Genomic DNA, 14,093 nt, shown 5'->3' with positions numbered 1-14,093 from the left:
TCGTAGTTTGAGAGGAATTAATTTTATTATACTATTAAGCTCTTAATGCTGCGTTTGGCCTTTAAGTTTTTGCTCTTTTATTTTTTTAAGGGACACACCCAGAGTCGTGTAAGTTGCTCTATCTTGCTCTATTCGTTTATAGTAATAAGGCCATGGAATGAAGATATGAATAAGTTGAAGTCTTGATAAACCATATTTCTATTATATTAATATAGTCAGTTCTTTCCTTTATACAACTTTCCATTTCAATTGAGAACAAAGTGATTAAACATCATTCATAGCCCAGATCTTAATGGATAGAATGTGGTTTATTAAAACCCTTGATTATTTTGTACAGTTCTCGAGACAAAAAATATTTGAAAATAATCCTGTTCCTTAACCAAATACAACTCCAAGGGGCATATCCCACCCACTTCCAGTGAATCGATTCCAACTCAGAGTGGCTGCATATAAGGTTTCCAAGGCTACAGATAGTTACAGAAGCAGAGAGCCTCGACTTTTCTGCAGAGGAGTGACTGGTGAGTTTGAACTGCCAACTCTTTGGTTAGCAATCTAATGCTTACCTTACAGTGTCACCAAGACAAGATGAGTTTCTTTTACAAGAAACTATGCGATGCCATAATTACCATTTCCAAAGTCAAAGAGAGTGAAATTGCATGACAAAGTTCTTTAAGAGTCCCCAGGCATGCTCATTGTCCGTAATTTTTCTTCTCTTTAAAAATAATTTGCTTCCATCCTCCGAGTAGTCACCCTCCAGAGTCTGCTCTTTCTCTGGCACTTGACTGTTGGGATCCCTCAGGGACACTTCTTGAGCAGGTGCATCGTGATATTCTTCACGGCCAACATGGTCTCTGTACACGTGGGCTTGATGAGCGTCTCTGGCAGCAAAAAGCCAAAGTGCCCAGTGTCACGGAGCTCAAAAGCAAATGCATAGGGTATTCCATTTTTATAGGCCCAATCCATTGAGCTTCCAGAGCTCACATCTAAAAGTTAAAAAAAAAAATTAACCTCAATGAAATCAAACTGAAACCAACCTTACTGCTGGAAAATTGATTCAACTTCTGGTGACCCCCGGGGAGAGAGTGGAATAGCTCTAGAAGGTTTCTAAGAGTATAAATATGTGCAGGTACCTCATCTTTCACCTGTGGAGGGCCTGGTGGGTTTGAACATCCAGACTTGGAGCTAGCAGCCCAAATGCTTAACCCAGTGAACTACCAGGACCCATTCACCTCTAGTAACGGGTCTTTAATTTTCAAAATGTGCACTTAATATTTGTTTACTGAATTATTCTAAATACCACTTCAATAGGAATTATTTAATAGTAGTTCTATAGCAGTTTTGAAGATCTAGTTTGAGTATTAATACTTTCCAGGCATGATGGTCTCAAAATTACTCAATATGAATTCTAGCAGCACTCATTTCCACCCTCATTATTCACTCATAAACAAACTCATTGTATGGACTGAATTGTGTCTCCTCAAAATATGCGTCGATTTGGCTGATCCGCAATTCTCAGTGGTTTGGCAGTTACATAGTGATGTAATGTAGCTATTTTTTAGTGAAGTTATTTGATGTCAATGTTGTATAATAATATAGTCACTTCCCAGTTTGAATCCTATGACTCGAATGTCAGTTTGTCATAGTGCGGTGGCTTCTGTGATGCTGGAAGTTATACCACCAGTATTTCAAATACTAGAAGGGTCATCCAAAGTGACCATGTTTCAGCAGAGCCTCCAGACTAAGAACAGGCTATGAAGAAGAGCAGGTAGTCTACTCTTGAGGAATTAACCCCTGAACATGTTATGAATGCAGCAAAACATTGTCAGATACTGAAAATCTCATGAACAGCAGCAGAACATTGTCAGATACAGTGTCAGAAGATGAGCCCCGCAGGTCAGGTGGCACACAAAATATGACTGAGGAAGAGTCCGGTTCAAAGTAGGGTTCTCAAAGTTGAGCTGGTTGTAATGACATGGATGGAGTAAAGCCTCTTGGACCTTCATTTGCTGACGAGGCATGACTCCAGATGAGAAGAAACTGCTTCGAACATCTATTAATAATTGAAATTTTGAGTGAAAAAGGTATGAATCTAGGAAAACTGGAAGTCATTAAAATGAAATTGCATGCACCAAGATAGATAGTCTAGGCATTAGCTGAAATGGAATCGTATCGCTATTTTGAATCGTAAAATTGCATGGTTTACTATGCCAGATGACAGATTGGAGAGCAGTGGCATTGCATTCTCTATCAAAAAGAACATTTCAAGATTTATCTTTAAATGCAATGCTGTCTGTGATACAATAATATCTATGAGCACACAAGGAAATCCAGTCAACACAGCCATTATTCAAATTTATGCACCAACCATTAAAGCAAATGAGGAACTTGAAGAATTTTACCAATGTCTTTAATCTGAAACAGATCAACCATACAATCATGATGCATTGATTATGATTTGTGATTGAAATGCAAAAGTTGGAATCAGAGGGAGGAATAGTAGTTGGAAAATATGTTGTTAGAAATGAAGCTGTAGATCTCATGATAGAATTGTGAAAGATCAATGATTTCTTCACAAACACCTTTTTTCAGCAACACAAAAGGTGACCACACAGGTGGACTTGCCCAGTTAGGATACAAAGAAGTCAAATGGACTGCATCTATGGTAAGAGACAACGAAGAAGCTCAGTGTCACCAGGCCAGGGCCAATTGTACTGACTATCAATTGCTCATTTGTAAGTTCAGGTTGAAGCTGAAGAAAATTAAAAAAGTCCAAGAGAGACAAAATATGTCCTTGAATATGTCCACAAGAATTAAAATATGACATTAAATACATCCCACCTGACTTTCAAGAACAGATTTTATTCATTGAACATTTATTGCAGAAGACCTGATGAGCTATGGGATGACATCAAGAACATCATACGTGAAGAAAGTAAAACTCATTAAAAAGACAGGAAAGAGAGAAAATCTCAAACTGGATCCCAGAAGAAACTCTGAAAACTACTCTTAATTGTCAAGTAGCTAAAGTAAATGGAAGAGATTTATGAAGTCAAGGAGCTGAACAGCAAATTTCAAAGGGCAGCTCAAGAATACCAAGTATTATAATGAAATGTGCAAAGACCTAGAGCTAGAAAAACAAAAAGGAAAATCATGGTCAGTATACCTTATATTGAAAGAATTGAAGAAAAAATTCAAGCTTTGAGGTAAAGATCGAAAGACTCTAAGAACCAAATACCGAATGATCTAAGAGCACCAAAACCAGAAGGAAAGGCTACACAGAATCGCCTCACCTAAAGGAACTCGCTGACATTCAACCATTCCAAGAAGTAGCACAGTACCAATGGTGCTGAAGGAAGAACTCCAATCTGCATTAAAAGCATTAGCAAAAAACAAGGCTCCAGGAATTAATGGTATACCAAATGGAATATTTCAACAAGCTGATAAAATACTAGAAGCACTCACTCATCTAAGCCAAGAAATTTGGAAGACAGATACTTGGACAACTGGAAGAGATTCATATTTGTATCCAATCCAAAGAAACGCGACCCCAAAGAATTCACAAGTTATAGAACAGTATCATTGATAGCACATAGAAGTAACATTTTGCTGAAGGTCATTCAACAATGGTTGCAGCCATACATTGTCAGGGAGTTACAGGAAACTCAGCCAGATTCAGAAGAGGATCGGAACCACGGGGCATCATTACTGACTTCAGATGGATCTTGGCTGACAGCAGAGAATAGCAGAATGTTGTTTACTTGTGTTTTATTGCATATACAAAGGCATTCATCTGTGTGGCTCATAACAAACTAGGGATAGCCTTGAGAAGAATGGGAATTCCAGAACACTGAATTGTGCAGATCCTATACATGGATCGAGAGGTAGCCATGAGAACAGAACAAGGGAATGCTGCATGGTCTAAAATCAAGAAAGGTGTGTCAGAATTGTATCCTCTCGCCATACTTATTTCATCTGAGAAGCTGGATTATATGAAGAAGAAAGTGGCATTAGGATTAGAGGAAGGCTTATTAATTATCTGTGATATGCAGATGACACAGTTTAGCTAGCTGCCAGTGAGGAACTTGAAGTACTGGTTGATGTGGATCAACTGACTTCAATATGGATTACAATGTAATCTAAAGCAGACCCCAATCCTTACAATTGGGCCAACAGGTGACATCACGAGAAACAGAGGCATGTTTGAAGTTGTCCAGGAGATTTTCTTACTCGGATCCACAATCAGTTCTCATAGAAGCCTCAGCGGAGAGATTAAATGATGCATGGTATTGGGTAAATCTGCTGCCCAAGACCTCGTTAGAATGCTGAAAATTAAGGATGTTGCTTTGAGGACTTAGGTGGGCTTAATAAAACAAGACATACTTTTAGCAGCTTCATAAGGATGTGAAAGCTGGACATAAATAAAGAAGACCGACAAAGAATAGAGGCATTTGAAGTACGATGCTGGCAAAGAATGTTGACAATACTATCGATTGCCAAAATAATTGAAAAAATTTGCTTTGAAAGAACAGTCAGAATCCTTTTTAGAAACAAGGATGTTGAGCCAGACTCCATCTCCCATATTTTGGACATGTTATTAGGAGAGACCAGTGCCTAGAAAAGAACATCATGCGTGGTAAAGTAGAGGGGCAGTGTCAGAGAAGAAGACCCTTGATAAGGGTTGGCACAGTGGCTGCGCTGATGGGCTTGAACACAACCACAAATGTGCGGATGACACGTGATCAGACAGTTGCTATGAGTTGGAACCAACTTGAAGACATCTAACAGCAATATTTTGTGATGTGATAAAATGTAATCAACTCAATACTGAGATCTGCTATGAGCAACCAATCAGTCGAAAGAGAATTTCCTCAAGTGTGTGGCTAGCATCAGTTTTTTGGTTTCTTGTTTTACTAGAGATGAAAGGCAAGAGAGGCAGACAGAGGAAAGGGAACTACTACAATCAAGAAAGAAAAGCCGGGAGCAGGGCACATCCTTTGGACCCAGGGTCTCTGCTCTGGAAACCTCTATCAAGGGGAAGATTGATGGCAAACACATGGCTAAGAGACTGGAAGGTGAGAAGGGCTTTCTTTCCACACTGTGAGTCAGCAGAGAATGCCTTCCCCTAGAACTAGTGTCCTGAATTCAGACTTCTAAATACCTAATCTCTGAGAGAATAAACTTACTTTTGCTAAAGCCATTCATTTGGAGTATAGTCAAATTCAATTAGTTCCAAATTCATGTTCAAACACTGAAAAGTTCAAGAACTGAACATATTTGCCCCACAGAAATAATGACAAACCAAATAATTGGCTCTAAGGACCCACCATGACACTTAAAATTTATCACAGAGGCTTTTAGCCTTCTTACATATCACTGCCCGGTTATGCTATTGTCATTGAGTTGTTTCTGATTTATTCAAATTAACATTCTTTTCAATCTCTGTGGTGGTCTGGGTTCTTTGTTTCGTGGTTAATGATTTCACACTGTTCCATACATTAGCTGCTTTCATCACAATTTGTCTTCCCTAAATGCTGATAACGCTGACTTAGCCATGCTGTCGTCAGCCACCAAATCAGACAAGTCTCAACCTGACTCAAATTTCTCAATGGTTTTTTTTTTAACCTCTTTTGTAGTTCTCACAATTTTCCTCCTAGGTTTACTGTTGGTATTACTAATTTTCTTGGGAGCTATGGTTATATTTTCCACAGATAAAGCACAAAAAGCCAGCACAATGACAAATGTTGTAACACACTAGCACAGCACGACATGGTGTCTGAGTGAGAGTGGCCCTTAGATGGAAGGGTCTCACTTTTGTGTCGGCGGCAAATTGCCATGCGTGAGTCACACTGGCCGGTACAGGTTTTTTTGAGTCCATGTTTGGTTTGACCGTGGAACAAAGTTATGAACAATGAACATATCTTTTTTCTTCGAACTTTGCTGTCTGCATAGTGGAAAGATCGAGCTTGGAGCCATTCGACAACTGAGCCACTACTGTGTTTCCGTTATAGCAGCACAAGGTGATAAGACATGCACATGGGGACTTAAATGTTGTACATAATTTTACCTACTTCTTTACTTCCAGGGTCTAGAGTGTGTGGACATTCTTAGAGGACCTCTTTATTTCCTCTACTTCCCTGTGTTTCCCTTTTCTGAAATCTCCAGTTTCCAGGGTCCTGTCAGCCTTTCAAAGGCTGCTTTTGCTTTGGTAGCACCCCGTCTCTAGGCCAGTTTTGTTTCTTCCACTCCTGAACTTTGAGGGAACTAGAGAAAGTGTGTGCTGAATGCTGTTGTTAGATTGGGTAGGTTCTGACTCACGGTTACCATGTATGCAAAGGAGTATTGCTCCATAGGTTTATTTTTTAACGGTAAATATCTTTATTGTTTTATCTGAAAACTTATGATCCTAAAAAACATGATTCTTTCTGGTGTGTAATTTTAGTAGACATAGAGGTGGTGATCATTTCTTCTAGAAAGATAAGCTCTGAAGTTAAGAATGGAAACAATGAAAAAATAAGTTTTACTTTATAATCTATCTTTATCAAATTATATTGAAGCACTTTAATTTCATCATATGAGTATGATTTATAGTGTGTAATAAGTCAGCAATATAAAACACAAGCCCAAACTGTATATTTTGATTTTGAATTAACAGCACTCAGACACAATGTACACATGCAATGCTATGCAGTAATCAACTTTTTAGGCCTCATATTTTTCAGGTTTTAGCTGAAGTAACCCTCACTAGTTTCTTAGAGTTTTGTCAGTCTTGTTTCGGGAGCTATTTTGCCTTAGTGGGCCTAAATAGAGGACACTTGTAAAACACATTAAGAGTCCATGCTGGGAATAAGGTACGGATACTTTTCTGGCTCCTCAGGAACATGAGTTCCTACGAACACAAGCCAGTGGCCCAATTATCAACAAGATCAATTTCCCTGATCCACAGGGTTTTTAAGACGGTGACTCTGAATCGAATTCCCAGACCTTCCACCCAAACCAAACCCTCTATCATCAAGTCCATTCTCACTCGTAGTGACCATGCAGAAAGTTCCCGAGACTACATCTTCATGGGAGAAGACAGTCTTCTCTTTCTCCTGTGGAGAGGCTGGTGGGTTTGATCTGATGACCTTTCAATGATCAGCCCATTGCCTATTCCTTAAAAATATAGAAACACACGAAAAAAGAAAAAAAATCCTCACTGCTATTGAATTCATGCTGACTCATAGAAACCCTATAGGACAGAGTAGAACTGCCCCTATGGGCTTCCAAGACTTCAAGGGAGTAGAAAGCTTCATCTTTCTCCTACCTATTTTTTAAATAACCTAAAATTTTACAGATCTCAAGGTCTTTCTCAATGAGCCTCTGAGTGGGTATGGACTAGCAAACTGGAGAGCAGTATGCACTGCCATAAACATGACTCTGACTCTGAGTTAGTTAGTTTATTGTGCCAACCTGGCTGATAAACACATGTGGGATTAATTGAAGGGTGGAGGGATAAATGGTTCAGTTAGCCCCGCCTTTCTCGTTGTCAGGTCTCTTGCTTTGTGATGGTCCCAACAGGTGCAGCTGCCTTAGCAGTTCCCTGCTTCAGCTGGCAAGGCTGACTTCCTGCAATGGACCTACCCCCATGCAGCCCTGGGTGCTGGAGCACCTGTGTGGAGACTCCTGCCAGCGCTGAGATGTTTACATGTTCACTGACTCAGCTTTCCTCCTGCAGTTGGCATTATTGTGTCTGTTTTGTGAGATGGAGGAGGACTTTGTGGATTGGTGTTGGACATATGGGTTAATGTTGGACTTGTGGGCTTGGGCAGCACTAGGTTGATGCGCACTTAAACTTTGTATAAAACTCTCTCTTATACATGAGCTTCTGTGGATTTGTTTCTCTAAAGTACCCAGACTAATACAGACTCTTAGCTATGTTATATAGAGTTTTTGAGACAGTAAATCTTTACTGGATCAGATCACCTCATCTCTCTTCTACAGAGTGTCTGGTACATTTGAACTATTGACCTTGTAGTTAGCAATCCAATGTCTAATCCACAGGATCACCAGAGTTCATTGGACACACACACACACACACACACACACACAGACATTCAGGTCTATATGATCTCTGTCTAGAATTTAAAAGGCATATGGTCAGTGAATTTGAGAGTTTGACAGGTCATTGGAAATGATCTAGTCAAATTTTTCATTTTATGTTTGAAGGAGCCAAAGTCCAGAATCAATAAATATTCTGGGCAGGATCATCTACACCTAGCCAATTGTAAAATCAGGATTAGAATTCATGCTTCCTGATTCCTTGCTCAAATTCTTCCCATAAAACAACCCAGTTGTTTTTATTTCACATAAAGGGAAAAAATACCCTTTACTTACCTTGTAAAGAAAATTCAGCTGAAAGCGCTACATAACAAACAGAATTTCTTAACAAGAACATTAGAGAAAAGGAATAAAAACGAAACACATTTCTTTTAGCGCTGAACCATCTCCTTCATTCTCTTCTCCATGCCAATTTCCAGTTAAAATGCCGAGGGAGCCCATTTTGGTACTTTCTATAGTCATAAGATCTCGATTCAACTTCTAGTCATTATTGCAGGCTTAGGATAATTTCTGCTTAAAATGTTATTTAAATTGGCATAGTGATTTTTGTCAAGCTGTGTAAAACTAACTAGATAGAAACTCCCTTGATTTTCCTTGGGTAATTTGGTCATCAAAAGAATTCACTTTAGATGAAACATATTTTAATTCTTTCTAGAAGGAAGTCTTTATATAGGATATTGGCTCAGGAAATACTTCTAGCACAAGGCATAGGGGAAACTTACACAATGTGCTGGAGGCCGGTCCGTATCTATACCGTACCCCATTCACAGATCGAAGTGCATTAACAGCTTTATAAGCTGCGGATTCCTGTGCGGGAGGGGGATATAAAGAAAAATTATACTTACTTGCAGCATTGCATTTTTATATGAAACAACAACAACAACAAAGAAAAACAAAAACACAGGACTGTTGTGCCTTATTGGCCAACACAAAACAACGACAGGCATATTAGTTAACAAATTTTAATAGTAAAATCACCTCACTCTTGTACAACACTTGCTATTATAATGGACTTGGTGAGTCGGTGATGAGACAATGCTTCCATTTTACAGATGAGAAAAGGAAGACAGTTTTAGTGAGGAAATTAGCATCACACAGCAAGAACTAGTTGATACAGGATAAGGACTTGGCTCTTCTGATGCTGCTTTAGTCTTCTTCCCCCTTCTTGTATTTCAGGGAGACCTGTTTCTGTACATTTCAGAATATTTCGAAGGGCAAATGCCACGTCAGTCTTACTCATAGCTAGAGGCCCAGTACTTAGCAATATGCTTATATAAAACATATGCTTGCTTAGTATTTCTTGCGTCAATGTTGAAAGGCACAGCTCTACCCAAGTACCAAGAGAGTTTTCCTGATTCTTTAGTATGTACTTTCGTCGATAATGTGCAAGGCACTTCAAATAAGATTGGGCCAATGAAGAAGCCACTGGATTGATAAGAATGACTTCTCCTATACTCGGTTGTGCGCCTATCCTTACTGGGCATGGGATGACAATTCCAGAAGGCTCCACCACTCCGATGGGTACTCATGCCTCTGGCTGAGTTCAGTCAGGCATTCCTAAGATATACAAATTCTGAGGTGGGACTCTTCCTAGTAATGCCATAAATCACCTAGCCACAGACAAAATACAACGACGTGAATATTGTAACACAGGCCTTTGAATTACAATCAAATGGTATCGGGCAGCAGCTTCAGAAAGGAGCCAGAGGAGTATTGTGTGACAAGAGAGAGGGAACGCAGTATGTTGAAACCAATACACACGTCTCCGATTTCAAGTTGCCCATGAATAATTTAATACTTAAACTGAAGCACTCTGGACAGCACGGCGAAGCATGTTGGGATGAACTTCGGCCTGCTGTCCTTCATCCCCTCAGGGATATAGAAGGCAATGTTTGTAGCAGATCCCATGTGTTGTTGGCATTCAGGGACCTGCTCCTAGAACCTAGCAGACGACTTATGATCGATCGTACTGACGATGGCAATCTCCTCAGAGGAGTACACAGAAAAGGATTGTAAATACCGTGATGATGTGTCTTTACGGAGAATAGCCCACGTTTTTGCCAACTGTCTCAGCGATCTTTTATGCCAACCTCTAGATTATTCATTCCAGTTTACCCCCCTGCTGAGAACTTGCATTTCCCCTCTAGAACTACTGAATCCAATTCTACACATAAACAGGATCCTTAGGTGCTCTAGTTAAAATGTGGATTCTTTCAGGAATCTCTAAGGAGCCCTGGTACCTAAGTAGGTTAAGGAGGTCTGCTAGCCACAAGATGGAAGGCTCACCCCCCAAGCAATTTCGCAGGAGAGAGAGAAGGCTGGCTGTTCTCATTAAGATTTACAGCTGCAAGGGCAGTGAATTATTTAATGTGGCTCTTTCATTCAAAGTTGTAACTCCCACCAAATGACCTTGTCCTGAATAGGTCTGTGAAGAAGGAGGGGGAAAGATACTGATAGGCTTCACCCGTGAGTAATTGTGAACAGGATTCTCTGGAGTGCCCTCCTGCTGCCTATACCAGGAACCCTCTGAGATGGAGGCGGAATTTCATTACCGATGAGAGCCAGGAGTTGAGCGAGTCTTCTGGATTCAAGACTGTGTAGTGAAATTCCAGCATCCAGAAGATAGCTCCACCATAAGAGGAGCAGCAGCAGAGCCAAGGAGCCAGAACATAGAACAGAGTAGGAGATACTCCAACCCACGGAGCAAGTAAAGCTGAGTTTTTTGTGTGCAGGAGGCTGGCTTCTGGAGTGAGGTACCTCTGACCACTGAACTGGGGAAGCTGAGCTCGCTGACTCAGAGAAGTGCTTACTGCAGTGGGGAGCTCTGGACACTTAATTCAGGGAGCTAGGCTTCCTGACTCACTGACTTGAGCTGCATGCCTTTGGGTTTGAGACCTTGAGCGGAGTGGTATGGCCCATTATGCATTTATTAGCAGACCCGAAAGAACTTTGTTAAACAACTATCTTGAGCATTTCTTACTGGCAGGACCAGTTGTTAACATCCTCAATAAATCCTTTCATCACGAATGTTTATGAGTTCTGTTTAGCCATTGCAGTGGATATTAGAAAGAGGAAAGGTAAGAATAGGGAATCTTATTTAAGATGGCACATCAGCCTCTGAAACCTTAAGGAGCAGTTGTACTCCGCCCTGCAGGGTGGCTGTGGCCAGAATGCACTTGATGGCAGTGAGTTCAGCGTAACTGGTGGAGATACAAATTCCCAGCAGTTGTTTGGTTTTTAACCTTTTGAACTTATTGCACTTCAACCACTTGAATGAGAATGTCTGAAGAAAGGAGGTTTAGATGCGATTCTTCCACAATCATTAAAGACACTATCAAATTTTCCGGGGATTATTTTCTATGACGGCCGAGCTAGAAATCTATGTGGAAGAGTGAAAGAGTGTCATCTCCTTTCTTGTCATTTCTAATTGCCCAAGAGGGACTTTGCTGTTGGTAGTGTGGAGTCAGCGCTGACTCGTGGACACCCGTGTGCTAAAGGAGGGCTGCTGTAGGTGATTTTCTTGGTCTAATTGTTATGGAAGCAGATGGACAGCTAGGCCTTTGGGTTTGAACTACTAAACTTTAGGTTGGCAGTGGAGTGTAACCTGTTCCTGGTGCCCAGGAACCTAATAACTATATGTTGTTGTTGGTTACTGTTGAGAACTACTTCATAGAATGTTCCAGGTGGTGATCACTTGGATGCAGATTGACATGCCTGTCTTACAAGGTGCCTATGGGCAGGTTTGAACTGTTAAGTTTTAAGCTATTAGTCAAGTGCTTAACTCTTTGTACCACCCGATGTACTTCTAAAAGGGACCCAGGCCTTACTTATTGGCTAAGTGAATTGATGTTTTTTAAAATTTTGAGTATGTCCATATTGGTTGTCACCATTGGGTTGACTGTGACTCAGGTAAGCCCATGGGTCACAGAGTGGCCTGGCTCCATAGGGTTTTCTTGGCTACAATGTTTATGGAAGTAGATAGGCAAGTGATCTCTTCAATTGTGCCACTGTGGGTTTGAACTGCCAACCTTATGGTTACCAGTGAGATACAAACCATTTGTATCACTCAGAGACTAAAAGCAATTCAAAGAATGACTTTTAGAAAAATACTAGTTAGAAACTAAAACCAAGCTCATTGCCATTAAGTTAGTTCTGACTCATAGTGACCCTATAGTGTGGGATACAGAAAGATTTCTCCCAAGTTGTCCCCACCAAATATATGCCAAACCCAATACGCTGCTTGCTACACATGGTAAATGACTGTACACTAGGAGGGCAACGCAAATAGGTCAGAAGTTATTTTCCTTATGGTGTAATATGACTCACCCTAAGTAGGGCCCACTCCATTCTCAAATTTTTCCCTTGAAGGAGTGCCCAAAGGCAAGCCCAGGACCACTCAAGGATGACTAAGGTTAGGCCACTGTAGTGATTCTAGGGTCCACCCATCTTGCCCTATTCCCTCCCTTTACTATTGTGTGTACACTCCTAGGTCATTCCCCTCCTATTGCTTGCATTGCCTATATTACAAGCCTTTCCTATGACGTAGGTCATTATCTGTAACCAGGGGGCTTGCATGCCCCCAAAGATATATAAGCTTTGGTTAGAAATAAAATGCAATGAGGGCTCTTTCTTGCTCTCTTCTTTCCCACCTCCACGTGTACCCCCAAGAGGAGCTGAGGTGACATGCTACCATGAAATATGTCTGATTTATTTTACTCTCTCTCACATCTGTCCTATTTCTCTATGACTTTACCCTAATCTTTATATATCTTAACTGTACAATTGCGCCTACTGAACCCATGATCACTATAGGATAGGGTAGAACTGCCCCCTGTGAATTTAAAAGACTATAACTCCGCAGTATTAGGAAGTCTCTTCTTTCCCATGGCTGGTGGGTTTGAACTGCTGACCTTGTGGCTAGGAGCCCAACATGTATCCACTTTGCCACCAGAGCTCCACTAGCAGAAATGCCCACTGCCATTGATTTGATGATTCTGACTCATAAGGGCTTTCTATGGGATGTCCAAGTTTGTAAATCTCTACTGGAGTTGTTAGGTGCCACCGAGTCGGTTCCAACCACAGAGCCGTCATGCACAACAGAACAAAACATGGCCCAGGTCACACCATCCTCACAATCATTCCTATGTGTGAGTCCTTGTTCCAGCCACAGCATCAATCCACTTCCTTTAGGGGCTTCTTCTTTTTCACTGCCCCTCTACTTTACCAAACACGATGTCATTCTCCAGGGACTGGTCTCTCTTCGTAACATGCCCAAAGTCTGTAAGATTAAGTCTCACCATTCTTGCCTCTGTCTAAGGAGTACTCTGGCTGTACTTCTTCTAACACAGATCGGTTGGACTTTTTAGCAGTCTATGGTACTTTCAATATTCTTCTCCAGTACCACCATTCAAATGCATCAACTCTCCTTCAGTCTGCCTTATTTAAAGTCCAACTTCCACATGTCTATCAGGCAATGGAGAATGCCACTGCTTGGGTCAGGCACAGTTTATTCCTCAAAGTAACATCCTTGCTTTTCAATACTGTAAAGAGGTCTTGTACAGACTTACCTAGCGCAATACATCTTCTGATCTCTTGACTGCTGCCTCCCTGAGCATTGATTGTGGACCCAAGCAAGATAAATTCTTGACAACTTCAACCTTTTCTTTATCATGATGTCTTAACCTTACTTTGTGACCTGTACTGAAGGCTAGCCTTGATTTTAATCAGCAAGTGCTTTGTGTCCTCCTTTCGGCAAATGAGGCTGTGTAATCTGCGTACTGCAGGTTGTTTGTTATAAAGCTTCCTCCAATCCCGATGTGAGATTCTTCTTCATATAAGCCAGCTTCTCTGATTCTCAGCATACAGATTGAATAAATATGATGGTAGGATACAACCCTGACACACACCTATCCTGATATTAAACCATGCAGTATCTCCTTCTTCTGTTTGCACAACTGCCTCTTGATCCATGTGCAAGTTCTGCACGAGTACAATAA

At 40.8% G+C, this 14,093-nt stretch overlaps 1 protein-coding gene across 1 annotated transcript in view; it reads right to left on the bottom strand.

Moving 5' to 3' along the window:
* Nucleotides 1-287: 287 nt before the first annotated feature.
* Nucleotides 288-14,093, bottom strand: part of CPA6 (carboxypeptidase A6) — a 370,701-nt gene continuing 356,895 nt past the window's right edge. Inside the window, exons 10-11 of the mRNA XM_075550660.1 lie at nt 8,820-8,904; nt 288-983 (exon numbers count right to left, since the gene is read on the bottom strand). Of these exons, the coding sequence (XP_075406775.1) occupies nt 796-983; nt 8,820-8,904 (273 nt within the window). The 3' untranslated portion in view covers nt 288-795. The remainder of the gene's footprint in view (nt 984-8,819; nt 8,905-14,093) is intronic.

Source organism: Tenrec ecaudatus, chromosome 5, assembly GCF_050624435.1.
Source record: "Tenrec ecaudatus isolate mTenEca1 chromosome 5, mTenEca1.hap1, whole genome shotgun sequence".
NCBI lineage: Eukaryota > Metazoa > Chordata > Mammalia > Afrosoricida > Tenrecidae > Tenrec > Tenrec ecaudatus.
This window is presented reverse-complemented; position numbering and strand designations above follow the sequence as displayed.